The sequence below is a fragment of the Aspergillus eucalypticola genome (assembly GCF_003184535.1).
Source record: "Aspergillus eucalypticola CBS 122712 chromosome Unknown BO83scaffold_3, whole genome shotgun sequence".
In the NCBI taxonomy this organism is placed as follows: Eukaryota; Fungi; Ascomycota; class Eurotiomycetes; order Eurotiales; family Aspergillaceae; genus Aspergillus; species Aspergillus eucalypticola.
In genome coordinates, this window is record NW_020290277.1 from 351,525 (window position 1) to 377,946 (window position 26,422).

At 47.6% G+C, this 26,422-nt stretch overlaps 10 protein-coding genes and 2 non-coding genes across 12 annotated transcripts; 9 read left to right on the forward strand and 3 right to left on the reverse strand.

The window, feature by feature from the left end:
- Positions 1 to 3,796: 3,796 nt before the first annotated feature.
- BO83DRAFT_304502 (arylsulfotransferase family protein) lies at positions 3,797 to 5,340 on the forward strand (the record flags this gene model as incomplete). Its single annotated transcript, XM_025527226.1, has 2 exons — positions 3,797 to 4,600; positions 4,654 to 5,340. 2 exons carry the CDS (start codon positions 3,797 to 3,799, stop codon positions 5,338 to 5,340), a joined length of 1,491 nt encoding a protein of 496 aa, XP_025392048.1.
- A 165-nt stretch (positions 5,341 to 5,505) lies between these two features.
- On the forward strand, positions 5,506 to 9,541 carry BO83DRAFT_434077 (transcription factor domain-containing protein). The gene is made up of 4 exons (XM_025535745.1): positions 5,506 to 6,328; positions 7,306 to 8,916; positions 8,963 to 9,035; positions 9,084 to 9,541. The coding sequence occupies exons 1-4, from the start codon at positions 5,909 to 5,911 to the stop codon at positions 9,509 to 9,511; spliced, it is 2,532 nt and encodes an 843-aa protein (XP_025392049.1). The 5' UTR covers positions 5,506 to 5,908; the 3' UTR covers positions 9,512 to 9,541.
- Positions 9,542 to 9,659: 118 nt separating this feature from the next.
- On the reverse strand, positions 9,660 to 11,111 carry BO83DRAFT_353217 (phytanoyl-CoA dioxygenase; the record flags this gene model as incomplete). Its single annotated transcript, XM_025529032.1, has 6 exons — positions 9,660 to 9,856; positions 9,917 to 10,282; positions 10,364 to 10,413; positions 10,483 to 10,503; positions 10,583 to 10,798; positions 10,894 to 11,111. The coding sequence occupies 6 exons, from the start codon at positions 11,109 to 11,111 to the stop codon at positions 9,660 to 9,662; spliced, it is 1,068 nt and encodes a 355-aa protein (XP_025392050.1).
- Positions 11,112 to 11,459: 348 nt separating this feature from the next.
- Positions 11,460 to 12,869, forward strand: BO83DRAFT_454117 (monooxygenase; the record flags this gene model as incomplete). The annotated part of the gene is made up of 2 exons (XM_025536943.1): positions 11,460 to 11,510; positions 11,560 to 12,869. 2 exons carry the CDS (start codon positions 11,460 to 11,462, stop codon positions 12,742 to 12,744), a joined length of 1,236 nt encoding a protein of 411 aa, XP_025392051.1. The 3' UTR covers positions 12,745 to 12,869.
- Positions 12,870 to 12,919: 50 nt separating this feature from the next.
- On the forward strand, positions 12,920 to 13,495 carry BO83DRAFT_454119 (cupin domain-containing protein; the record flags this gene model as incomplete). The annotated part of the gene is made up of 2 exons (XM_025536944.1): positions 12,920 to 13,076; positions 13,123 to 13,495. Exons 1-2 carry the CDS (start codon positions 13,051 to 13,053, stop codon positions 13,493 to 13,495), a joined length of 399 nt encoding a protein of 132 aa, XP_025392052.1. The 5' UTR covers positions 12,920 to 13,050.
- Positions 13,496 to 13,976: 481 nt separating this feature from the next.
- Positions 13,977 to 15,002, forward strand: BO83DRAFT_454121 (flavin reductase family protein; the record flags this gene model as incomplete). Its single annotated transcript, XM_025536945.1, has 1 exon — positions 13,977 to 15,002. One exon carries the CDS (start codon positions 13,980 to 13,982, stop codon positions 14,907 to 14,909), a length of 930 nt encoding a protein of 309 aa, XP_025392053.1. The 3' UTR covers positions 14,910 to 15,002.
- A 179-nt stretch (positions 15,003 to 15,181) lies between these two features.
- BO83DRAFT_434079 (YciI family protein) lies at positions 15,182 to 16,127 on the forward strand. The gene is made up of 4 exons (XM_025535746.1): positions 15,182 to 15,453; positions 15,520 to 15,575; positions 15,653 to 15,816; positions 15,889 to 16,127. The coding sequence occupies exons 1-4, from the start codon at positions 15,296 to 15,298 to the stop codon at positions 15,925 to 15,927; spliced, it is 417 nt and encodes a 138-aa protein (XP_025392054.1). The 5' UTR covers positions 15,182 to 15,295; the 3' UTR covers positions 15,928 to 16,127.
- A 133-nt stretch (positions 16,128 to 16,260) lies between these two features.
- BO83DRAFT_t47 lies at positions 16,261 to 16,333 on the forward strand. Its single transcript has one exon. It is a non-coding gene; the product is annotated as a tRNA-Phe (tRNA).
- Positions 16,334 to 17,005: 672 nt separating this feature from the next.
- BO83DRAFT_t48 lies at positions 17,006 to 17,077 on the forward strand. Its single transcript has one exon. It is a non-coding gene; the product is annotated as a tRNA-Arg (tRNA).
- Positions 17,078 to 17,303: 226 nt separating this feature from the next.
- On the reverse strand, positions 17,304 to 19,582 carry BO83DRAFT_384996 (ATP-binding protein; the record flags this gene model as incomplete). The annotated part of the gene is made up of 7 exons (XM_025532601.1): positions 17,304 to 17,405; positions 17,460 to 17,620; positions 17,675 to 17,736; positions 17,787 to 18,403; positions 18,459 to 19,061; positions 19,116 to 19,329; positions 19,458 to 19,582. The coding sequence occupies 7 exons, from the start codon at positions 19,580 to 19,582 to the stop codon at positions 17,304 to 17,306; spliced, it is 1,884 nt and encodes a 627-aa protein (XP_025392055.1).
- A 721-nt stretch (positions 19,583 to 20,303) lies between these two features.
- BO83DRAFT_353220 (uncharacterized protein) lies at positions 20,304 to 25,270 on the forward strand (the record flags this gene model as incomplete). Its single annotated transcript, XM_025529033.1, has 4 exons — positions 20,304 to 22,051; positions 22,111 to 22,664; positions 22,724 to 23,084; positions 23,147 to 25,270. 4 exons carry the CDS (start codon positions 20,304 to 20,306, stop codon positions 25,152 to 25,154), a joined length of 4,671 nt encoding a protein of 1,556 aa, XP_025392056.1. The 3' UTR covers positions 25,155 to 25,270.
- Positions 25,271 to 25,472: 202 nt separating this feature from the next.
- On the reverse strand, positions 25,473 to 26,039 carry BO83DRAFT_454123 (uncharacterized protein; the record flags this gene model as incomplete). Its single annotated transcript, XM_025536946.1, has 1 exon — positions 25,473 to 26,039. One exon carries the CDS (start codon positions 26,037 to 26,039, stop codon positions 25,473 to 25,475), a length of 567 nt encoding a protein of 188 aa, XP_025392057.1.
- Positions 26,040 to 26,422: the final 383 nt, after the last annotated feature.

Below are 26,422 nucleotides of genomic sequence, written 5' to 3' on the forward strand. Positions count from 1 at the left end.
CTTATCTAATATATATTAAATATATTTTTAAGAGAATTAATACTATATAATTAAATTTATTATAACCTGGCCAGTATATGCTGGATATAAGTAAATAATATTCAAAGGAATGATTACTTAATATATATTAAATATAAAATTATTAATAAATATGAATAAAATATATACTGAATATATAAGACTCAAGATAATAAATTAAATATAAAATTACTAGTAAATATAGATAAAATATGTACCGAGTATATAAGACTTAAAATAAAAAAGATAATATTTATTATATATTATATATAAACTAAGCTTATGCAGCTTCAGTATCTATATTATTAAAATTAATAATAGAGTCAGAAACAGCTGGATCCTGAGTATATATAAAAAATATATTCTTACTGTAGCTATAATAGAAGGAGAACTTAATTTTAATAAATATAAATTTTTTAACAGGAGTCTTTTTATATATAATAAGAGTAATAAAAATAACATTCTTTAATTTCTATATATATTTAATATATACATGGATTATATATGTTTAGTATATATATAAATTATATATGAGGGGACTTATCTTTAAAATAAAAATTATTAAAACAGAGAGCTTGTGCTTCTGTATATATTTAATATATATATAAATTATATATTAGGGGGACTTTTCTGCAGGATTATAATAATAAATATAGTATTTTATTATAATATTCTTAGCATATATATTATATATATAAAAAATATATTTATTCTATAAAATAAACTATTAAATTTATTTTAAAATTTTTTATTAATTATTCTGTTTTCTCTTAGCTTGGTATATGCAGGATATATATAAGATATAATAATTTATATTAATTTTTTATAAGTCTCTGTATAATATTACATAGCAGATTTATATGAAATCTTATTTTTATATATATTAAATATATTTTTTTAAATATAAGTCTAGTATATATAAAATATATATTTAGACTTATGCAGATAATATATCTGCTATTATTCTAAGAATAATATCCATTTCTTCAGTATACTATATTTATTAATATATATTAAATTAATATATAGATCTGATTTATTTCTTACTGATAATATATTCTTTAAATCCGGTATTTGCCTTAGTTGGATTCGCAACTGTATATTATTAGCATATATAAATTATATGTAGACTGAAATAACATACCAGCTCTAGAATAAGTCTAGTAAATATAATACTAAAGTTATATATTATTAGTATAAGCTTGGTATATACTGAGTATATCCATATATTACTATCTGAAATATACAGCATGTGCTATATATCTATAAACTATTAACAGCAATATTATAGTTATTATTTATTAGTATATATTTAATATATACAGGAATGATTATTTATATAAATCTATTTATATCTGACAGGTATTCTGGTGTGTTGGATAAAGTTATTTTAATTAATATATATTTAATATATATATAGATAGAATTAATATTTATTAAGATTAATAATAATAACTTTCTTTAGATCTACTAATATTTTATTAATATATATATTATATCTGCGTGGGATATATCTTACCTATAAATCTCCAGCTAATATTATAATTTAGAATAGGATTTATTTATAATTAGTATATATTTTACTTATGTCTCACATGTATTTACTATAATAATAATTAAATCTGGATAGGTTCATGCCTGCTACTACTTCAGGATTATTGAAGTCAAGAATAGTATTTATTATTATAATATATATATAAAATATATAATAGTAGAGTAAGATTAAATTATAAGAGAATATATAAAATATATACTTAATATATATTAATTATTATAATTAGAGTATCAAATAAGTATATACTCAGTATAATTAAACATAGTATATATAATTTAGTAGAAAGCAAAAATCCCTCCCTGTATATATAAAAAAAATACTGGAATACCAGGACTTAATTAAATTTATAAAATATATTTAATACATGTTTAGTAATAAAAAGGGAGGGGGGGGCAAACTTATTCAAATAAATATAAAAAAAAAGAATAAAACAAGAAGAAAGAAATTATATATATATTTAATAATAAATATAAATATATTAAATAAAATATATATCTTATTTATTTACTTTACCACTTACTTTGGAAAGGAGAGAGTGAATAGTAAATAACTATATAAATTAAATATTTAATATAAAATATAATAAATCTATATTTTATATACATAGTATATACAGTTAAATATTAGATAATGATAGCTACAACTGAGTGGGTTCTTATAGCATATATATGGTATATGATTAGCTAAAGTTGATTGTGGTCTAGTATGCTTATTGTGGTCTAAACCTCTTAATACAGGGGGGTTCAGACCATGTTGAGCATATGCCAAGAACAGCTCGGCGTGGTCTGAAGGGGGTGGTGAGATGACTGGTAGAATGTTAGACCACGCTCACCTTTTTTCAGACCATGATGAGCTGCGACCCGAAACTAATTGTCCGTCCAGGTACTAGTCAGAAGATCTTGCCCAAATGCTGCTGTTTGAATACGTGAAGCGGGTGTTAAGGTTTGGAAATAGCCTATTGTCTAATTATAGTGTGGATGTTTCATGGCTGTCATGAAAGTAGTACTGAGCTGGTGTGTTGACTGGATGTCCTGCATGCAGTGAAAGACGGGTAGATGGTGGGGAGTCCATTCCTCGTAAAGTTTATGACAGGGGCATAGGGTGAAACAGTCGTTTCCTGTATATTGTCTATTAATCAACCAAGCTTTACAGCGCGGATATTGGACAGATAAATATTCGACAGGCATTATGTGCAGGATTCTCTGCAGCTGCCGCAGATGTCTGATAGTAACGAGACATACTCCGTCCCCTGCTGATCCATCATGATCTTGGTGCCGCGGCGACCCTCGCTTCGAGATGCAGACTGAGGATGAGCAGCGCACGGATTGACTGGAATAAACCGCGTCGAAGCGAGATGCCCGTTATGTCCAATTCCACGGCTATAGTTGCCTCGTAATGGCGTGGCTGTCGAGTCCGAGCCCTGATCAGCGAACAGGGTCGGGATAAACAGGGTCTTATAGAGGGTGCAAGTGGGGAGATCGTGAGGTGGAAAGGGTCGTTATTTGAGGCTGGGGGAGACGATCGGGGACGGTCACAATAAATGGGCAGCTGGAACAGGTTGGCACAGCAGATGAAGACCCTGGCCAAGGGTCGACAGGGCCCATTGAGAGCCGCGGACAGCGGCGAGGGGTGCGTGGCCTGTGGATGCGGCAGAGGGAAACAGCCAAACAGAGTGGTGGATGGCATTCCCACCGCCAGCCTGATCGGCCACCTTGTTCCGCCAATAGTCGGCCGTTATCTGCCACTCCGTCCCGTGCCTGGAGCGGAATGTACTGTCCGCCTACTGTATCCGGCAAGGCAGGTGGCTGCCATCCCCGATTCTGCCGGGAAGGTCTCCAGCAAGTTTTACTCCGTACGTTCGCTCGTCTCCATCTCTCCATCTCTCCTGGCCGATCTGGCGGCCTGGCCGTGTGTGTCCCTCGTTCCTTTTTTCTCCCATTATAATATCTTCCGTGATTTCCTTCTTTCCTTCGATTCTGTCCCTTCTAGCGTCTCTTTCTTTGCTTCTTTCTTTCAGTCTATTCCCGCTTGTCTGCCTCTTGTTGTCAGACACCTCCGTGTGTTGTGGGATTCTTTTCCACTTCCACTTTGCTTACGAGTCCCCTACTTTACTTGGAGGGGTTTATCAGTCGCTCGCTTAACACACTTTGCTTGGATCACATATTATTTACCCTTTAATTTTTCTACAGCTCGTCCAGGCGTTCAGCTTTCTTTCCTACCCACATGGCTCGCCTTCTTTTCGCCGCCTGCAGCGCCCTGCTGCTGGCCACGCAAGCAGCCGCCGACACCTTCCCCTACAACACCTACCGCACCGCTCCATACACCCCTCCCCAAATCAAGGTCACCAAGTCCGGCCAAACAGATCCGGGATACATCTTCGTCGGTCCCCGTGGAAATCAGCCGCAAGGAACGGCTGCCCTGATATACGATGAGGACGGTCACTTGGTCTACCAGGGGCCGGAGGAGGTAACGGCCAACTTCAAGGTGCAGAAACTCTTCAACGAGGACGTCATCACCTTCTGGGCTGGTAACATGATGGATCTGGGTTTTGGATACGGCACGGTTCATATTCTTGACAACACCTACCGCGAAATCTACACCGTCACCCTCCAGGACAACTTCGTCTCGCCCGATGGCGCCCCCAGAGATTCGTACATCGATCTACACGAGAGTCATGTGACGGATCGCAACACTCTCTTGGTCACGGCCTACAATGTCACTCAGCATGACTTGTCCTCCATCGGCGGCAAGGTGGACGACTACATGCTCGACGGCATGTTCTTCGAAATCGATATCGCGACCAATGAGATTGTGTATCAGTGGAGCGCATTGGATCACCTTCAGGACATCCCCATCGAGACCTCCAAGCAGGGCTTGGGAGCAGATCAGGGGACGCAGGACAAGCCCTGGGACGCTTACCACATCAACTCCGTCGAGCTGATGGATGAAGGATACATTATTTCGCTGCGTCACTACTGGTCCGGCTTTTATGTTCACAACAATGGGTCAGTGATGTGGCAGCTCAGTGTAAGTGGAATTGTGTTCGCTCTGGTCGTAACCTACTTGCTAAAATCTGATAGGGTGAACGCAACGCCGGCGACTTTGAGATTGATGACGGTGCCATCTTCTCCTGGCAGCACGACATCCGTGTCTACCACCAGACGGAAGACAGCATGCAAATCAGCTTGTTCAACAACGCCAACACACCCACGGATACTGTCGACGCAACCACCGGCTTGAATCTGCACGTTGACCTGACCAACCGCAAGGTGTCTACGCTGCGCACGCTGAAAGACTCGAGTGACGTGATACACAGTGTCAGCCAGGGCAGCTACCAGCTTCTCAGTGAGGAGACGTCTCACGTTGTGCTCGGTTACGGTTCCATCGCGAAAGTCAAGGAGTATGACGCCCACAACAACGAGGTGATGACGGCGCAGTTCGGTGACGACAATGCGGTGGCGTCTTACCGCGGCTACAAGTGCCAGTGGAAGGCGACCCCCTTCTGGCAGCCCGCAGTGGCGATCGTGCGGACGACGTCGGATGCGGCTACTCTGTTTATGAGCTGGAACGGAGCCACGGAATATGACAACTGGGCCATCTACACGGCCTCATCGGCAGATGCGGTTGACCCGACATTTGTCACATCGATCAAGCGCAACGGGTTCGAGACCACGGCGCATGTGACGGGACTGCGCACCAACTGGCTCCAAGTGGTTGCTCGGAAGGGTAACATTCCTCTGGGGACATCCGCCATGGCGTACTTCTAGACAGTGTTCTGACGCACAAATGACGGTTGGGATGGTGTTGAGCGAGGGTCAGGGTGTACATGCAGATTTTCATTGTATATATTGATGATTCTAAGTTTTGTAAATAGTATACCCTTTACAGCAGCATTCTGCTTGTTGCTAGCAATGATGAATAGAGCTATATGAAGTCCATCTAGCTTGACAGAACTTATTATTCTGGGCATTTGGCCAACACACTGCCAAAGAAGGCATCCTCTGACAGCCAGATAATCCTCCCTTCCAGACCAGACGTAACACGATGTCCCGTCCATCACGTACTTGTGTGTCCCATCCGCCTCTCTTGGGAGGACCAGTGCGACAGCACCGGCAGAGATGTGATGACCGTGCTTAGACTGGGAATATCTTCAGAGCACAAGTACCCGCAGCCAGACGTAATGTGCAACCAGCCAACATTATACGCAGTGGTGATTCAGCCAGACCAACGTATATAGACCCTTCACCCACCTGCCCACTGATCCAAACTTCCATAGTAACCATCGCACACCTCAAAACCACATCCCTCTCTAATACTTACTATCCCTACATCAAAATGAAACCCACCATCCTCCTCCCTCTCCTCCTCCCTTTAACAACCACCCACCCCACCCCCCAAGACACCATCACCACCAACACTATAACCCCAGGCCACGCCATAATCCTCAACACCTGCGCCTTCCCCATCTACGCATGGTCCGTTTCATCCACAGTCGGCCCGCAAATCACCATTCCCGCAGCTGCACCCGTCACCAGCAGCACCAGCAACAGCACCACCCAACAATACTCCAACTACACGGAACCCTACCACCATGATGCGCAAACCGGCGGAGTGAGCATCAAGCTCACGACTCTCCGGAACGGACTGTATACGGGTGCGCCGCAAACAATCTTCGCGTATAACTTTGTCGAGGGCCAGGATCAGGTGTGGTTTGATTTGTCGGATGTTTATGGCGACCCGTTTAAGGGGAGGAGGGTGAGTGTGCAGGTTAGTGTTGTTCAGGGCGGTGAGAATAGTGGTGGGTGGGAGGAGAGTATTGTTTGGGAGGATGGGGTGCCGGTCGGAGGGAGTCAGGTTAGGGTTGTCGGGGCGGAGAGGGATTTGGTGGTTAGATTGTGTTCGTAGGTTTTCTTTGGGGTTTGAGAGGGGGGGGGGGGGTTGGTTGTGAGAAGGGAGGAGGTGGTGTGGTAGTTTGTTGATGTGGATGCTGAGTGTTGTTGAATGTGATTTTGTTCTTTATTTATCGGGTTTAATGCTTGTTGTTTGGTCAGTAGAGGTGGAATAAGGGTCCTATGGCTGGATAGGTTCTGCTGGTGGGTACTAGGTGATTAGTATAGTACTAGGTAGTATGCAACTTGGGTAGGGTTGTGTGACTTGCCTGCGTGTATGGGGTGTTGGTGGAGGGTGTTTTGATCGGAGGTAGGGGATGTAGAAAGGCAAGCAGATGCTGGCTGCGAGTGATGTTTGTATGAGGATTCTGGTAGGCATTGTGTCACAGTAGAGATGTAGTGATGTGATGAAGAAGTAGTGGAGGGTGCTTGAGCAGATAACTATAGATGTATCATCTGCCTGAGGCTCCAAGGTACAACAACCCTATGAACTGGGTGGCTTCTTGACTTGCTTTCATAGAGAAAGTGGCAGTTGACAACTACCTCCCCCTGATTGGCGCCCGTGAGTCCCATGACCCCACGATTTCGGCCCCAATCATTGATAGTGCATCCTCCAGCTGCCGCCCGATTGGACCCGAGGCTGGCTCGGGCCTGCAGATAACTTAGCAGATGGGAGACTAGTAGCATACTTTACAGTTAGCACTCTCCCTGATGATGCGAAAAAATGCGGGGACCCGATGTGGGGGTCGGAAAATAACCTGGAGTAGGCTCCAGCAAAGCTGTCATGATGCATCTCTCCACCTTCAAGCATCCAGATAAGCTAACATCAGGCCACACTCGCAGAATGCAATCAACCCCCTAGTCATCATGGACAGGCCTTCCAAGCGGCCGCGGCTGTCAATGGCCTGCAACATCTGTCGTCAGCGCAAGGTCAAATGCGATGCAGAGTATCCCAAGTGCCGCAATTGCCGCCTGCGCAACCAACAGTGTATCACCACCGATCCCCAGAGACCAGGGGTGACTGGCATTCGAGAATGGCTGGATATACCAGACAAACAGACTCCCCAGAACGATGATCAGCCTCAGCATCCGGCAGTGGGTGATTCGAATCACCAGGAAGCGACCGACACCCCACAGAAGCTGTCGCCTAATGAGGTGTCGCCCGTGCATCATCCGTTCGACGTCTCGTTCAACGTCGAGCATGGCACCGACAAGGTCAAGATTATGGGTGGAAGCAGTTCGCAATGTTTGGCGAAATCCCTCGATGTCTACTTTAAGGCCGCCCGATTGAAACCAGTATCGGGCTGCTTCCGGTACGGAATGAGACACGCGGAGGAACTCGATCTGCCGTTGTCTTTGTCTTTGCCAGAGCTACCAGACAGTGACCGACGAGAACGCTATCTATCTGCCTATATATCTCGCATACACACTCTCTATCCTATCTTCAACACAACTCGGCTTCGCATGGGTACTGATCTCTTCGCCACGGCGGGTGGCTTCACCAATCTTCCGCGCGAACAAATTCCGCGAATCGTATCAGCGTACTTGATCATGAGTTTAGGAGCAGACGAGATAGGCCAGGGCGCAACAGTAGACGGCGATCGCTACTTGCAAGCAGCCGCGTGTCTGCTGTCCCATGTTATCATCATCCCGTATCTCCCGACCGTGCAGACTTTGCTACTTTTCACCATGGCATACCGCGGGCGTAACCAGGAAGGTCTAGCCTGGCAGACTCTGGGCATGGCTATTCGGACTGCGTATACACTGGGAATTAACCGGACCTCTACCTCCAATTCGGAAGGGAAGAACATCGAGCGACGCGTGTGGGCCGTGTGTTGGTGTCTGGAGAAGATGATGCATCTGGAATCGGGACGGCCGACTGTCATTGGATATCAGCAACCTAAGCCAGAAGATGCTCTAGGAGAGAGTAAATTCCTGAAGTGGCACATCGAGCTTGGAGAATACCAAGGCAATATCAGTCATCATCTGTACAGCCACCAATCAGGGACAAGGGACGTGCGACAGATCCTCTTGGACACAGCGCGACTAGACCGCGAGCTGCTATCCTGGGCGAATCGGGTCCCTACCGACATGCGTCCGGGGAGTGATATTTTCTGCGCAGACGAGGAGTTTCATGCAGCTGCTTTTCTGTCCATTCAGTACCACAGCACCCTAATCTCGCTGCATCGTGCCGCCCTCATCGCACCGACATCGAGCTTTGAGGAAGAAGTAACGAAATATTGCTCCGATGAGCCATCGCAGTTTCGAATGCGTCATGGCGAGTCAATCTGCGTGGGCAGCGCTCGAGCGATTGCTAAACTTAGTGTTCAGCTGTCAGAACGCAAGACAGACTCGCAGACTATCCCGGCCGGCCCATCCCTTCTGGCTTGCATTGTACTGGCTATCTTTCTGATTAAGCATCCGGGTTCGCGGTTGCAGGCCATGGATTTGCAGGTATGATGTGCTCCCACTTACTGTGGAATTAAGTTAACGAGAACAGCTTCTCAAGGCATGTCTAGAGTATAGTAGTCAGCACCTATCTCGATACGATCCCGATCCCCGATTCATAGAAGGTATGATGGCATGAACTATGAGGGGAGCGTATCAACTAATCTGAATAGGTATCGCGGCTATCTACGAACAATGCAACACCCATCTCCGGTCCTGGTCGGCCGCAGAAGCCAAAAGGCGTCCACACAGTCGTGACAGCCTCACAAAACTAAATCCACTTCCTACCCCAGCAGTTGACGAAGCGCTGCCACCTTGGAGGCCTACCGAAGTGATGCAGCCAAGTGATCTGCACAAACAGAGCAATAGTGGATACCAGTCCCAGCGTGTGATACAATCAGCCGTGTCTACACCTGCTATAGACCATGGCCAAGACCATCTAGACTCATTAGGATTTTCCAGCACATCAATGCTAGATGGATTTGTCGCGGAGGGTGTCAACATGGACCAAGTCTTTCCCTTCGAAGGATACAATGTGGAGGAGCTGTGGAATTGGATGGGATGCTTAGATAGTCCGGGATCGATGCCTGATATACGATAATTTTCTACGAGGGGAATAAGAAACTGTAACTAGTAAGAATCAACAATTGTGACATTTAATTACAAACTACATTATTAAACAACGAACGACTGCAACAAAACAACGAACGACTGCAACAAAACAACACACTACTACTACTACCAACGACCTAAGCAGCAACCTCAGCAGCACCCCCCTCCATCCTCTCCAAATACGGAATCCCCGTCAACTTGAACACCCTCTCACTCAACACCGGCTCCTGCACCGGTCTCTCCCTCGCCACCGGACAAGGCTCCCCATCCCTCATAGCAATATTGGTCTTCGCGACATGTTTGGCATGCGGCCAATGCGTTGTTCCCAACCGACCTACCCAACAATCCATTAGCAAAAACCCCAAACCCCCAAACCCGAAATAGAAAAACTCACTCTCAAAAGCCCCCTTCTTCCTAACCAAATCCTCCTTCTCAACCTCCCTCACCGGCATAAAGCAGGTATAAACCGCAAACCGATCCTGTCCACCCGTCGGGGGCACATTATAGTGCGGCGTGCGACTATCCCAGACGATCAAGTCGCCAGGCTCAGCACATACCTTCTCCCATTTGAGTCCGTGGTCCGCGAGCCACTTCATCCCCGCATCGGTAAACCCGAACCATTCGGTCGTCCAGGCGGGAATGCGCTCTTCGTGCGCCATTTCGGTGTGGAATTGGGCGGAGAGCGCGTGCCCGCCTTTGCAGACGATTAGGCCGCCGTCGTTGGGGCCGTTGGGGAGGAGGTTGACGAGGCCTTGGAGGCCTGGTATTATTTTTAGCTTAGTTGGGTTGCTTTGGGGGGAAAGTAGGGAGTAGGGGGTGGAAAGTGGTGAAGGGAACGTACATCTGAAGCCTGGTTTAGAGGGGTCTTGGTCTTGGTGGGGCCAGGGTTTGCTTTATTCATATTAGTATTGTTTTATCTCACTTGAGAAAATGGAAGTTGGTGGTGGTATAGATACTCACTTCTCAGGCAGATCTTCCCGACTACACACAGAGAAACCAACATATTAGCATCACAACACAGCAATACTAGGAGAAGAGAAAAAGAGGGAGGGAGAAATACTTAGCAAACCCCACATTCACCACATCAAACGAAACAATTAAATCCTCATCATCATACACTTTCTTAAACGCATCCACTACCCCTTCCTCACCACGAATATCCCACACCCACTGCTCATGTGTTACGCCGTAGTCGAGTATCATACCCTTTTCATTCAGCACGGGGAGTTTGGCCCGTCGGACGGTGCTGGGGTCGTGTCGGTTGTAGCCGAGGTTACTGTCATCATTTTCAATTAGTATTTCATTTACATTATGGGAAAGGGGAATGTGAGGTGAAGGAAGTAAAGGGATGATTACAATCCCTCCATATACGAGTAGAACGCATCCGCGTATCCTTTAGCCCGATCGAGTGGGATGGCTCCCTTGATGACGGCGTAGCCATCGCGGTTAAGTGCATCGCGGAAGTCGCCGTAGTTGGTGGATTTGCCGTCGAGAAGCATGCGGTTTTGGCCTTGGCCGTAGACTTGGCTTTTGGGAGGCTCCGCGGTGGTGGTCGTGGTTGTGGTTGTGATAGTGGCTGTGGTGGACATTTTGGTGTGTAATCGTTATTGTTGTGGTACTGTTTGTGGTGATGTTCACTTTGAAATGTGGGTGAGTATGGATTGAATTAGGTACTGGATTCAGTCTGTACTTATCTTCGTGGTGGATTTGGATCTTTGTCATATTATCTTTTGGTTCAGGTATAGTGAGTGGTTTACTGCGCCGGGAGGTGGCCGATTCTGTTAGGGTTCGGAGGGCTCGGGGCGCCCCGAGGTGGGCTCCGAGGGTCGGTGGTCGCCGAGAGATGGATGCCGCTTTGATGGAACGGTCATAACAAAAAGGTGCGTGGTCATCTCTCATTTATTCTCATTCATAGTAATCAGAGTAAGACAATCATCATGACATTCAACATCATCATAGTAGGAGGCGGCATCGCCGGATTCGCAGCCGTATGTACACACCTCCTTCTTGATCATAAGCAAACTAACAGAAGAATAGGCAATAGCACTCCGCTCCGATCACCACACCATCACCATCCTCGAACAATCCTCCCAATCGCGCGAAATCGGCGCCACCATCTCTCTCCAACCTAACGCTAGCAAAATCGTCGAGCAGCGATGGGGCCTCGCGGACCGTCTCCGCGAACATGGTTCGATGCCTGACTCCGCCTTCGAAGTATATAACCTCCGCGGAGAGCTGCAGACACGCGTTCCCTTGGTGACATCCAAGTATGGAGCAGATAGAATGATCTACCACCGCGTCGATCTGCATCAAGTGCTGAAAGATCGGGCTACATCGGATGAGTATCCGGGGCGGCCTGCTACGGTGCGGGTGTCGAGTAGAGTGAAAGGATGTGATTGTGATGAGGGGGTAGTTGAATTAGAAGACGGGGAAATACTGAAAGGAGACTTGATCATCGGTGCGGATGGTATCAAGAGCGTTATAAGAGGTGCAGTACTGGGGAGGGAAGTACCCGGTCAAACGACTGGATTGAGCGCATATCGCATGATGGTAGGTACGGACGAGCTGATGGCTGAGAAGGGTTTCGTGGATGTCATTGATCCACGAATTGCGAGGACAACTATGGTTGTTGGTCCTGATCGACGACTTATTATGGGTCCGGCGCGGAATGGGTCTGTCTATAGTATCGTTGCGCTGGTGCCGGACGAGAAAAGGGATGAGGATTCCACGAGTTGGATGACTGCTGGTGATAAAGGGAAGATGCTTGCTACGTTTGCGGACTTTCCGGAGTGGGCGACGACGCCGTTGCGGCTAGCAGCCAGAAAAGAAGAAGATATTGGTCTTTGGCAGTTGAGGGATTTGGATCCGTTAGAGACGTGGTGTCGGGGGAGGACGATTTTGATTGGTGATGCTGCACATGCGATGCTGCCGACGCAGGGACAGGGTGGAAGTCAAGCGGTTGAGGATGCTGAGGCGCTTGGTGCTTTCTTTGAGGGGTTTAAAGGGGGCGAAGGGAGAGAAGGGGTTGAGAAGGTGTGTCGGGAGGTTTTTGAGTGTCGGTATAAAAGGGCCAGTACAATCCAGGCGTATAGTCGCCAGGCGGGAAGGCCGGTGGAGGAAGATGTGAGGGTCGCGATGAATCCGGCAGAGTTTATGGACTATAATTGCTTGTATGAGGGGGCGATGGCCTGGAGGAGGCAGCAGGAGGCTGTAGTTGCTTGATTAATCACAGGTTATTATATCCTTATTTCATCCTGATATCACGATTCTACGATAGTTCTGTGAATATCTGGAAAGTAAGATTGGGACAACATTAGCCTATCAATAACCCAGATAGGCTATCGATGCCCAATACCCGCACCCAACGCATGGATGACGGGTATCACCAAGACTTCGTTGGCGCACATACGCAGTCTCTCAGACGTATATGAAATATCAGCCAATTTCTCTGACGGGTCACCCAATACACAGCCTAAAGCGAAATTATACTCTCAAGCGTGCTGAGGTTAAACCCTCAAATACGCGAAAATGGAAGAGCCAACTTATGATCCGAGGTATATAACCCACCTGCCTCCGCGACGCCCTCTCTAATTCAAATAGTCGTCCCATGCCGGCCCTGGAGATTGTGTATGTACACAAGATCGTCAACTGTCCGGGAAAGACAATTGTTGGCCTGCGCGTGGATTTCCCTCCAAACGGATCGACTCCACCCCATCGACACGGCGGCGCTTCGGTCTCGGCCTACGTCGTTAGCGGCACACTCCTGAACAAGATGAATGAGGACCCAATGAAGGTGGTTCCTGCAGGAGGCTCTTGGTATGAAGCCCCGGGGTGCCATCACCGCATCAGTGACAATGCCAGTTCGACAGAGCCGGCCACACTCATGGCTGTTATGGTCTTGGACTCGGAGGTATACGAGCGCGATGGGATGGCAGCCTTGTTTCAGATTGATGAGGAGTACAAGCATAGTTAGAGCCTTCAATTGGGCCTAACCACCCTGACACTAAGCTGTAGCTGAGGTGGCGAGTGATTGTATTGGAGTTGAGCACTTACAAGTACTGGGGTCAAGGACGTGATGTGTGATAGGCCTTATGTCCATATTTTCTTATATGTGATCATTTTCATCCTTAAGAATACAAGTTAACTCCCGTACCGGATACCAGATCCATTGACATTGGGCCCTGATAGTATGAAGCGGGAGAATTTGTCAGCCCAGATGGCAAGATAGAAGTTGACTGGCCATGTTTAAATAAACAATTCCTATCTAACTCTTGAGTGCAGACCAAATACTGGGACGTAAAGGCTGTTGTACTCATGGCGACCGTAGCAGCTAGAAGCGTCACTCGGCTGACGGCCAGGTAAGCCCCAAACATCTAGATCGATAGGAGACCAACTAATCAAGCAACAGGACATTATCCAAGAGAACATCAATTCTCACACCCTTCATAAAGTCCAGGATGAGCTCCTCATCCGCTACAGTAGCAACAGCAACGTCTCCAGAAATAGACGATGCCACTGAATCAGCAAAAGCCAGCTATCATATCGTCACCTCACACCACAACTTCCATGAAACCGAATCCCAAAGACCCAATTTCGACCACAATGCCCCCATCAATATCACCAAATCGCCTTACCCTAGCTGGAAATACGGCCAAGGAGTTCCCGACAACAATTACAGCGCCAGCAAAACCCACCACGAGATCGATCCCTACGCTGAGGATCGCCTAATGGTCAACAACTACCGACTGCTCGTGTCCGGCATCGCACCCCGACCCATAGGCTTCATCAGCACCGTCTCCAGCGATGGCAAGACCGAAAATCTTGCGCCCTTTCGCTACTTGCAAGTGGTGGATCACGACCCACCCATGTTCATTGTCGGGTTCTCATCCCGCCCTGGCGCAGTCAAAGATAAGTATCGGAACCTGAAAGAGACTGGTGAGTGCGTTATCAACACTGTTTCCGAGGGTATGATTGAGGCAGTGAACGCGACGTCAATTGATGCCCCGTATGGAGTGTCGGACATGAAGGTATCGGGTCTGGGTAAAGCGCCTAGTTCGACTGTCAAGGCAGCGAGGGTTAAAGAGTCGGTTCTCTCTGTCGAGAGTAAGGTTCTCGATATTAAGGAGTTCAAGGCGCATAAGCCGGGCATGGGTTCTCCTGCGGTGGTTTTGATCCAGGCAACGAGGTTCTGGGTGCAGGAGGGTGCGGCGGATGAGGAGTTTAGTCATATTGACTTAGAGAAATTGAGGCCTGTGGCGCAGTTGGGTGGGGTGTCATATGGGAAGACATCGTCGATATTTGAGAGGCCTAGGAAGAAGTGGGATGATGATGTTGGGAAGAGTGAGTTGTTGGCTGAGTTGGAGAGGAGGAATAAGGGCAGTTCGTGAACAGGATTGTGTCCTGCGAAAAGATTATGCCTCGCATTATATTGGACTTAGCATGAGTGTCAAGAAATTATATGCATATTCTTGAGGAGTGCATGGAGCCATGATTGATCTGGGCGAGATATATTCTAACATCTCAGTAAACCGCAAACACGGACATCGTGTTGTAGCATACATGAGTTGTAGCATTCGTGCCTGACTATCAAGGCATCAATATAATTGGCAGATAAGGTGAAGGCGGACATCAGAGTCATTCCGACGGACCGGCATCGGCCCTTGAACCCGACGACCAGTGACTGTTAAACGGCCATCCCAGAAGTACATCCGAGTGCGAAACCAAGGCAACAAAACATACATATCATCAACATATACTTGAATCTTGCTTCATCATGTCTTTTCTCCGCCTTTCTACAAGGGCTTTACCAGCCAATCTGCTCCCCCGCCAGCACGCCGCCCGCCGCACCATTGCAACAGCAAGCAAGAAGGAATGGCTATGCATTATTCCTGATACACCTGAGGGTCCCGAACTGAGAAAGAAAGTTCGAGCGTAAGTTTTCTTCTACTCCCATCTAGGTGTAGCGTAGCTCAACTATCCTCGTTAACAATAACACAGGACTCACATGGAAGGAGTTGGCCCTCTCGTCCAGGCGGGAAAGCTAGTCGCAGGTGGTTCGTCTCACATCATCCTATTCACTTCTAATCGAGCCCTACCCTCTCATTATAGTCGTTTAACTTCGTCTGGATAGGTGCGATGTTGGCCACTCATCCCGAGGAAGGCAAAGATCTGTCATTCAAGGGCAGTATGCTTGTGTATATGGCTGAAAACTTGGAGGAAGTGCACCAGCTTATTAACGGTGATATCTACGCTCAGAGCGGTGTCTGGGATCTGGGGAAGGCGCTTGTTGTTCCGGTGAGTAATTTGCTTCTGTTCTTTTGGCTGAGGTGCTGTGAGCTGGGTTATGCTGATAATGGATGCGTGCAGTATTTGTCGGCCGTGAGGGAGCCTTTGAAGAAGGACTAGTAGAGACTATCAATTTTGAGTGTCTCGGGGAGTAGCGGTGCTATTTTCCCTCGATATATTAGAGAGCGGCCATCGTTGAGCACATATAATTTCTGACGGCACTTGCGGCAGATTGAGCATTTAGACTATCCGATATGTAACAGGCATGTATTTTCTCAGTTTGTTCCTTATAACTGGCCGAAAGTACTCAGACAGGAATGTAGTGTATGGTTACGACCTCAGAATCTCCTGTGTTCGGTAAGCCCTTGCGTTGGTGGCATGCAGGTAGTGAGGATACTGCAGACAGTGGCCCAGCGATATAAGCCATAAAATCAGAGCCAATCTCAAGAACAAGGGACGATGGCGCATCTGGGAGCGCGTCAGACTGAAGATCTGGAGGTGGCCGGTTCAAGCCCGGCTCGTCCCATTCTTTTTTTTTTTACCGAATCTCGGCATGGTGGGTCCCATCCGGCCCTATACAACGAACGCGGGTGTTCAGACTCACCAATACGGATGTGTAATTATGGTAGAACGTCTAGCTGTATGATGAAGGAGAGGCCAGTTAGTCCTGGCTTTTCTTCTATCTTACCTTTATGACTCGTATGCTATGGTGACGTGTCAAGAGATTTCGATTTCTATTTTTGTTCTTAACCCGGCGTTGGCTGCGGGTTGAGTAGTATGTCCGACTGCATGGAGGCGTTCCATGAGATGCAAGTATACAACAGTGTTGCACTCCTTATCTGGGGATATATATGGAAGCCTGGCTCTGGTTGGATATATTTCGACACCTACTATTGCGTGCAAGGATGAATTACATAGTAATGTTCATCGACTTAACCCAACGCGCGGATATATATAGCTGTCAGTGCAGCGGACATTGACAGTTAAGCCAACCAACCTTGACTAGCCTCGATAATTTGCGACCACTAAGAGGTCATAGAGCAATGTCAAACTCTCTCAAAGCAGTAATCTTACCATAAGCTCTGATAGTAGTCGTAATGGCTTCATGGCACATCTCATGTATTGCGCAGCTTGTGCTTGTACTAGCAAATACGTCCTCTTTTATGTAGCACTATGTGGGTCCAATTAAACATCAATTGGCCTGCTGGCCCAATGGTAAGGCGCTTGACTACGGATCAAGAGATTGCAGGTTCGAATCCTGCGTAGGTCATTCTTTTTTTTTTTTGATTTCTACACTCTCCATTTATTTTATCTCTACTACGTGACAACACAACTAGGCGACTGTTCAACGTACACCTGCCCATATCTTTGAACCACTTGTGTTCCATCACCACCTTTTTAATATCTTCGACGACCTGTGTCACATTCTATGATCAAAACGAGCTTCACCCCAGGCTCCACGTCGTACAGCCATTTGACTCCGTACACCATTTGATCTAATCAACCATCACATCTATAAGATCCTCAATATCCTTCACAGTGACATTCTTTTGCATCTCCCGCGCCAGTGACACGGCACATGAGACAATGTTCTTAATCTGCAGCACATGTTAGCTTGCTTGTGACCTTAGAAACACCGAAAGCTGACGAACCTGTCGCCCATTCAGCGCATGCCTGGAAAGCGTTACAAAGTCATCGGCGGTAAATTCAGCCAGCTCGGACGATTTTGCGACATTGGTCAAGAAATTCTTCCACACTTCTAGTCGGCTATTGGTATCAAGCTCTGGGTAGTGCATGGTGAAATGGATTCGACCTGTGACAATGGTATCAGGAACTGCATACACTATTCAGTAAGGCAGAATCTTACTTTTGAAGGCCGGATCAATGTCGCTTTTTCGATTTGTGGTGAGTATGGCGACACCGCGGAAACTATGATGGATATTAGCTCAGGCCGACATTTCATATCACGGGATACTTACTACTCGAGTCGTCGGAGGAAGACGCTGACCAGAGCATCCCTCGCTAGGTCCTTGCCACGAGCCGAAAGGAACACATCTGCTTCATCGATCAATAGAACACAGCCCCACCTCCGGGTGATCTCTAAGATCATCCCCAGACGATTGTCGACTATATCAGGGTCGATTCCAAGCTCGCCGGTAGCTACCACATACAGAGGTCGCTGGGTCACTTCGGCAACGGCTTCTGCAGTCAACGTCTTACCCACACCCGGGCTTCCGGTCAGGAGCGCAATAAGACCTTTGCCTTTGTTCGCAACAATATCGTCAAAGACCGCATCATCCTGTCGATGGGCTTTGACAAGTCCATGGATAAGTTCTCGGCGGTTTTCGGCCATGACTAGTCGTTTGAAGGCATTGTGGTTCCATTCTACATCGGATAACGCCGACACCGAAAGTTGACACCAGGACTTTTGTGCAAAGCTGAAACCATTGATGAACGAGGCACAAATCAAGTATTGGTCATCAGACAAGCCGACAGTATCCAAAAATCCTTCTGATAGTACAAAAGGTTTGTTCAACTCCGACGATGTGTTATGGAGATAGTAACCAGCCGGGTCGACCATGACTCTCCCCAATGCCTATATAAGCGAGTCAGCGCCAATTTCCAAATTGGAGTAAGAGTTGCAGTCAAACATTAAACTTCTCAGGCACGGAGTCACCGTTGGCTCGTTCGAATTCCTTTATACCGTTTGCAGCCGTATACTCTCTGCATGCAGGCTGTTCGAGTAGCGCAACGAATTTACGCCCGCGGGCAATGAGCCTTTCTCGCACGGCAGATTCATCGTCATGGTATCTGAGCGGGAAGAAGTTCAAGCTAGTAATTGTTCGCGCACCATCATATTTGTTGATTTCTAGCTCCATTGTCGATTTACCAAAGTCTTGACCGTCATGTTTGATAACTTCGGAACTTGCAGAGAAGTATTCCTGGCCATTTGGACGTGACTGATAACTAGACATCTTCAGGTTGAAGGCCTGCTCTTCAGTCATAAGGCCAAATCGGGGTGATACAATAATTTCTTTGGGCGGGAAAATTGCCCAAAGAAGGTCCCAGGTGATCTGATTCTCACTCAGAAGAGATTTCAAGCTGACAATCTGAGCTCCAAAATCTTCTTCAACAAATTGCAGAGCCGTGCCAATATCATCGATAAGTTGTTGGCTGGGTTTTTCCTTCTGCTTCTCCTCTTCTTTGATACGTATCAAATCCGGGGCGGCCCAGAAGAACACCTCGGGTGTAGCCTACAGAAATTCGTCACTCAGTGGAGCTTCAAAAGTCCGTATGAGCTGACGAACCATGGGGGGACTCTTATTTAAGTCAAGACCCTCTACATCTCTGAAAAGATCACGAAACAAATCTTGCAGGAGAGGAGACCGGATGTCAATCTCGACGTGGGAGACCATGCCCTGCTTTGAAATAACTCGGCGAACGACCATTGCAGTCTTACTGAAACGATCAGGTTTGGCCTTGGCTTTTGCCGTTTTAACGAAGTGAACTTGTCGGTCCTTTCTGTATCCATGTTAATGGCCCGGCTGTCTGAGGTTCGACGCAATGCTTCGCTACCTGCTATATCTGTTGGAGCGAACTCTAGTTAGCACCCCCTTTACCAAGACCTAAGGTACGGTCTCAAATCTCACATCTGATCCACGCGCAACAAACGCTGAGACTTGTTGCCACGGTCCGTCATGGCGCGCTGGATGGATGGCTTGGAAGGCCCGTCTGAGGGCTTAGCCGCCGCGGCGGATTCGGTCTGATCGGCCATGTCGTTTTTGCGTGCTGATAATGTCTACAGTGGTACATGAAATGAGAACAGACGAATGCTGAACAAAAGGCGGAAGAATTGGCGATTGGAGCAACTTATGCTTGGAGAAAACAAGGCTGTCGACACTTGGCTCGTATTTGGGATGTGGGCCAGGTCGTCTGCAGTGGGGGTGGCTGCTGATGCTGTCCAAGGCTTCAAGCTCATCCTTCCCAGTCCATGCGTCAGCACAGCGACAAAGTTGCGCCACCATTTCTGCCCAACTCAATGTACCAAAAGACTTCCTTCTATTATAATAGTGGAGGCAATAACTTGTTATCCGGGAAGTGCTTTATACAGAACTTTTTCTTTTTCACCAATAGAGGCTAACCCTGCTGCCTTTCAGGGCCTCGAGACGACAGGGTGCCGAGCCGTGCCGCGCGGCGCTAACCCTGGCCCCCCGCAGGATCACTCAGATTTTAGTCTGACAGCCTTATCAGTTATCACACTAGGTTAACTATATGTGACTAGTTATCCTCATGCAAGGGCTGACGTGTGCACCGGCGGGGTAGATTGCAGACTGTCTTCTGTCCTATTTCTCAGAGTAGTGAGGCGCGCATAGTCCCCAGCATAGAGCCTCCCGGTGGGACCAGACCCGGTCTATTACTTAAAGTTATTATCTCGCGTGATCTCAGCGAACAATTCTGGTCCTTGACAAGGCTGCCGATTGTGCCATTTTCTCACAATGCCCGAGGATGCCAGCGAAACTGTGGGAGGAACAGGCTCAACTGCCTTTGCGCGTGCGCTGGAAGAATATATCAACAAACCCCGATCGGCGAGAAGCAAGACCCCCCAGTTTCTCAAAAAACTGCAAGAACAACAACGTTCCGGCTCAGTTCTTACTGGAGATGCCATCAAGAAAGACCTTTTCCTTTTGGATCGCCAGGCGACAGATCGCACAGCCGCTCGTGCCGCTCGCAAGATCTTGGGACCGGTTATACAGGTGCTTAATACCTACTCAGGAATTGTCGAAACTCTGGTCTCAGCAGATCCCATGCCTACGGCTATAATATGGGGCTGCTTGAAGTCTGTGATCGACTGCTCGCAGAGGTTCCTTGAACTCTACGAAAAGATATCCGATCAGATCAAACGCTTAAACACACACATCACCGTGCTTACAGAATATGAGGATTTATTCGATCACTCCGCTACGATGCGGGAGCTATTGCAAGCATCGTATATCGACATCATTCGGTTTTGGCGAAGGGTTGACAAGGAGTGTAACCGCTGCGTGGCTAATCGTGCCTTTCGAGCGATCGCCCCTTTTAGTACAGAAAAGCTCGATGGCATTATCACGAGCATTGGAGATACGGCCGACAGCATGAGTCGTCTTATTCCTGCCGTTCAGGAACGCCTAGACAGAGGAGAGCGGGAAAATGCAGCCGAGGAGCGTCGGCTTGCCGGTATCGCGCGAGAAGAACAAGCAGCACTTATCCAAATGTATGCGGAAGAGATGGAGAAACGGAAAGAAGAAAGGAGACTACAAAGGCAGGAAGAGGTACGAAAGTGGTTGCGAGATGGGACTATGCCACTGAATGGGAGCAACTTTCGCCACCGTGACAGCAAGCTGGCGCAACGAAGCCCAGGCACTTGTGACTGGGTATTTGAGCATGCAATTTTGAAAGATTGGATGGACAAAGATAGCCCAGCCTCTCAAGTATGGGTGAAGGCTTCTCCCGGAGCTGGAAAGACTGTATTGACTGCGTCTGCTGTTGAAAAGCTGGAAGCGACCAGCGCTGAAAATGCTGCCGTCATATACCATTACTTTACTTTTGATGAAGAATTTCCAGCCTTATTGGTCTATCGCTGCCTTGCAGAGCAGCTTGTCAACCGACTGGGAAAACAAACCGGCGACGTGCCCAAGGACATCCACAAATTTACACAGGAAGGGGCTACAACCGCTAATGTTGAAGATGTCAAGCAAGTGATCAGAATGCTCCTGGAAGAAATGGCCGTTACCTACATCTTTCTCGACGGGCTTGATGAGGAGTGCGAGACAGAGAACAGAAAGAAAGAGCTTTGCAAGGTGTTGGATTTTTTTGGGGAGCTGAGCCGTGCTATGCCAAGTCGCCTGCGCATTTGGTACAGTTCTCAGCACCGCACCTGTCTCGATGCTCCCCTCAGTAGCCTTCCATCCATCGAGATCACGAAGGAGTTGAATAGCCACGACATTGAGCACTATCTACTAAACAAGATCGAGGACCTGAAAAGTCTCGAGTTTGATGCAGGGTACATCAGGTTGATCATTGGTGATCTGCGCGAGAAAGCCGACGGATGCTTTTTGTGGGCTTCACTAATGTTAGACTCTATGTCGGACGCAGTGACCCTTCATAAGGTTCAAAGTATCATTGAGGGAGGTCTTCCCGACAGCTACGAAAAGTACTACCAGAGAAAGATGGACAGCATCCGGCCTGGTCTAAAGGAATTTGCTTCGTACGTAACTCTGAACGCCCGCGACGTGGTTTAGAAAACTGCTAACCTGGAGCTGCTAGGATTATTCTATCCTGTATCGTGCATGCAAAACGCCCATTACGCCTGGATGAGCTTTGTGAATGTACGGCGATGGTGAAAGGCATTGAAGGACAGAATATCGATACCAGTCAAAAAATCAAGAAAAGCAAGGTGCTGGAGTTATGCCAACCTCTTGTCCAGATCCATGAAAGCGATGGGCCAGCCGGCACCATCTCGATCTGCACGCTGACTCATGGCTCGGTCAAAAGCTTTCTGTTGAAGAACCCAGAGATCTTGGCAAACAACTCCAATCCACCAGCATATGCGCTCACAAATGATGTTTTGGCGAATGTATGCCTCAAGTATCTCCTGCAGCCACGGTATCAGCAACTTCTTACCAGGGAGGGCGAAACATTCGTCGATTGCGATGGGGAGGACATTCTTAATCACCATCTTCTCTCTTATGCCGCCAAATACTGGGATAAGCACCTGGATGGCGTCAATTATTCATTGGACTATTGCCAGAAAGCCTCAAGTTTTATCAGAAGCCCACAGTTCTTCACATTGCTACAAGTTCAGAGTCTCTTTGTCGACGGTATGTTTGATAAAGCTCCAGACCTTTTGAAGGGCCACGTTAAATAATGAGTGACATAGGCCAATTTCGCTTCTGGTACAGTACTTACCGTCCATGGGCTGGCAGACATATTAAGCGCGTATTTCCTCATTGGTTGGATTATAACTGCAATGAACCCTTCGCAGAGGACTATGCATCCTTTGTGGGGGAGTGGGGACCACTGTTGGACCGTGAGACAAGCATCACGGGCGCCTTCGCAGGCGAAATCGATCGATGCTTTCCTGGGGCCTTGGGACCCAACAACTACCTTTACAATGGACCCAGTCGGTACCGAAGTCTGATGTTTACGGCAGAGACTGAGCCGATTGAGCCTCCAATTCGGTGCTTTGAAGGGGTTGACGAAACGGGAAGGTATCTGACAGTACTGAACCTGGAAAAGGTGTAAGTGCCACAGCCCCACGTTGTCGTTTTTCATGGCTTATTGATGTTATAATTACGAGTAGTAGCGAAGACAGGCTACAATTTTGTTGCGAGCATTGGCATCTGAATGGTCGCAAACCCGAGCTTCAAAGAACTCAAAAGTTGTATGCATCCGCCTCAACCTGGTCTCTTTACGAGTATCCCTTGACGGAGAATGTTCCGGGCCGACCTCGACTGGTTTCATTCACTAAAGACCTGAAATTCGTGCGCATTGGGTCTCAGCTGTTTTTCAAGGGCGTTGATCTTGATTATATGTCCCTACCTGTGACTGATCCCGACGAAGATTATTTCGATGAAATGGCTAGCAACAACAATATGGTTGCTGTGTCAACAAGACGACAGATCTCCAAGTCCGATGTGGAAATTCCAGGTGCAGTTACTGGCGATGTGAGAATTGTTGACTATGCGGACATAGCGATCCAAAAGCGAGAAGAGGAGGTAAGCAAGTTGGATCAAGGAAGTACGGCCGCCCCAACTTCAACTGCCGATATACAGCCAACTGCTACCATTACGAAAAGCAGTGATGACGATAGTGATAGTGGGACCATTGACACCGATATCACATCAGAATCTTCATTGAAACTAGAAGACCCAGATGAGTTCCAACCATCGACCGAGAAAGACAAGGCGCTGGAGCTCGCAACAAAGGTGTCAAATTGTACAGAAGAACTCATGAAAAGCTCTTGCGAGTCTGCCGGAAACTCGGCTTATACCTCTTGGAGCGAGGGATCCACTGATCTTGATGATGAAGTGGAGGACGAAGAGCAATGGAATGATTGGGACCTTGAGAATTTGGAACTGGAAGAGCTCGATGTCGAAGAGAAGGGAAGCTTTCTTGGCAGCGACGACGGATACAGCAGCGGTGATGAGCGGAAAGGTGCTTTGGAGCTACATGATGATCTGGCGAGTGACATTTCGGAGTCAGATAACGCGAGTGACGCATTGGAAAAAAGAAGTGATATGCTACTATCGGACTCTGATCGTAGTGACGTTTATTCGTCGACGAACTACAGTGTCTCTAGCAGCGAATACGGCTCGGATGATGAAAACCGCGGCATACTCGAAAACATGATGACCGGAAATAAGACCACGAGCACCGAAGGGACTCGTCGCACAAGCATTCGAGTGTACGATGCTACCAGAAAAGATCGCATCCCCGTATTCCACTTTACCTGCTTTATCAAAGACAGGTTGTTCGACTCACCTCCGGTGTTCCACCCTTCCAAGCCCCTCCTGGTCTGGCCACTGGGCGATGGGGAAATTCTGTTTGCCAACTATGAGAAGAACACGTATTTTACACGCGGGCTATGTCGTTCGGGCTATGGCAGCTGCCACATCTTCATCAAGGCACACTTCTCGAGTGACGGTCGGCACCTGCACCTCGCGGCCTTGGAAGCTCGTGAGGCCGCCAAATCAGACAAGGAGGAAGCCTCCGTACATATCAGCCTGCAGGTCTCAACACATCGACTCTCCGAGCACAAGACTGCTAGTAGCCCGCCTCAAATGATCTTCCGCACCACTGTTGAGCTCGGTAACACCCCTAAGTTGCCTGTGTCCAATCTCCCTCACTTCCTAACATGGAGTGACACACATCTTTTCTTCACAAGCCGCAACAACAAGCTCGATGTCCTTCGAATTCCCCTCTTCCGCCCCCCGGGCGACAACGTGGATCTGAACATCTGCTCCCTACAAGAACCCATATTTTTGCCACGTTCAGTCGAAGCACGAAACATGTACTTCTTCCCATCTCAGGAAACAACGAAGAAAACTTCACGGAAGAAGGCCACAAAGTCAGCAACGCTTATTCTAGGTGCACAGACCTGCCTCCCAAGCCAAGGAATACTGGTACCCCGGCACATGTGTTATCCCCCGATCGCGGTATTTCTGCGTGAGGACAAGGATTTAGTCTGGGCTTGCAAGTCGAATGTTGATGAGAGTAGGAAGATCAATACTGCCTGTGGCAGGTTGCGGGGGAAGTTCGAGTCGTTTGATCACAACGAGGATTGTGATATTATTCCGTATTTGTTTTGATGTGAGCTTCAACTCTGGCTAAACTCTGGATTTGTCGTACCTCTATGGAGAACATCCCACTGCAGAATTTATACGAAAGTCAGAAGACGAATCAGTAATGATAGAGATTAGGTGCTCCGTACTGGAGCGAACGGGTCTAGAATTTATATCTAATCAAACGTAAGAGGATCAAACGTAGGCAAAGAAGATGATGATGTTCAATTGTAACTATCTAGAGTCTTCCTTGCAGAAGATGTAATGCAATTAATGTACGAATGAGGAAGGTGCGGTATGCCCGCTGCAAATACCCCCCTTCGGCAAGGCGACGTCCCGACGCCTTTACGGGTTCGCATTCGCTTGAGGGTTGTTTGCTGGCTGGTTCGCGTTTCCTTGAGGGTTGTTTGCTGGCTGGTTCGCGTTTCCTTGAGGGTTGAGCAGATCGATCGCGGCACGCATAGCCCGCCGAACAGCCGCCACGCCAGCCGGATTGTTTGTGTGTTGGGCCACGGCGTGCATGCAGATCTCCCCCAGGTGCCCGAGCAGTCGTGGGCGGTGTATCTCTCTTGCTAGGGCCTCATACTCGCGTGATAGTTGTCCCATGCGCAGCGCGATGCCGCGGAGGTCCTGCTGGAGCTGACTAGAGCGCTCGATGGTGCGGACTAGGGCGTCTGACCAGTTGCCGCCGAGTAGGAGTGGTGCTGCGGCCGTACTAGGAGTAGGGGGAGCCGGTGGAGCAGGAGGTGCCTGAGGAGCAGGAGATGCCTGAGGGGCAGGAGGCGCCGGATAAAAATCATGTGCGGTCATGTTTGCCACTCGAACCGTTCTAGTTGCCACGTTAGGCGGTAGAGTATTCGCAGGCGGGTTTATGGTTATCGGATTGGCAGCGGGTGCACGTGTGTCCGTCATATTAGGTATAACAAGGTCGCTCCAGGTGTCCGTTTGGGTACGGAAAATGGAGACGGGACGTTCAGTCTGTGCGGTAGCGCCGACAACCACTGGCTTGTATATGAATGTCTGTGTGAGCTTGTCTCTGTAGTTAAGCAACCACTCATGGTTAACACGAGCCGCGTCTCCACCGAGCACATAAAAGCCCTTGTAGACAGGATAGTAGTGTTTGCTCCGTACTGGAGCGAACGGGTTTAGAATCTATATCTAATCAAACGTAGGAGGATCAAACGTAGGCAAAGAAGATGATGATGTTCAATTGTAACTATCTAGAGTCTTCTTTGCAGAAGATGTAATGCAATTAATGTACGAATGAGGAAGGTGCGGTATGCCCGCTGCATTAG

Bases quoted from the DNA above. Each gene is read 5' to 3' on its own strand.
- BO83DRAFT_434079 (XM_025535746.1), top strand. From the start codon at position 15,296: ATGTCTTTTCTCCGCCTTTCTACAAGGGCTTTACCAGCCAATCTGCTC. The intron at 15,454-15,519 runs GTAAGTTTTCTT...ACAATAACACAG, and splicing joins CTGAGAAAGAAAGTTCGAGC to GACTCACATGGAAGGAGTTG. The intron at 15,576-15,652 runs GTTCGTCTCACA...TCGTCTGGATAG, and splicing joins GGGAAAGCTAGTCGCAGGTG to GTGCGATGTTGGCCACTCAT.
- BO83DRAFT_434077 (XM_025535745.1), top strand. From the start codon at position 5,909: ATGAAACCCACCATCCTCCTCCCTCTCCTCCTCCCTTTAACAACCACC. The intron at 8,917-8,962 runs GTATGATGTGCT...TAACGAGAACAG, and splicing joins TGCAGGCCATGGATTTGCAG to CTTCTCAAGGCATGTCTAGA. The intron at 9,036-9,083 runs GTATGATGGCAT...TAATCTGAATAG, and splicing joins CGATCCCCGATTCATAGAAG to GTATCGCGGCTATCTACGAA.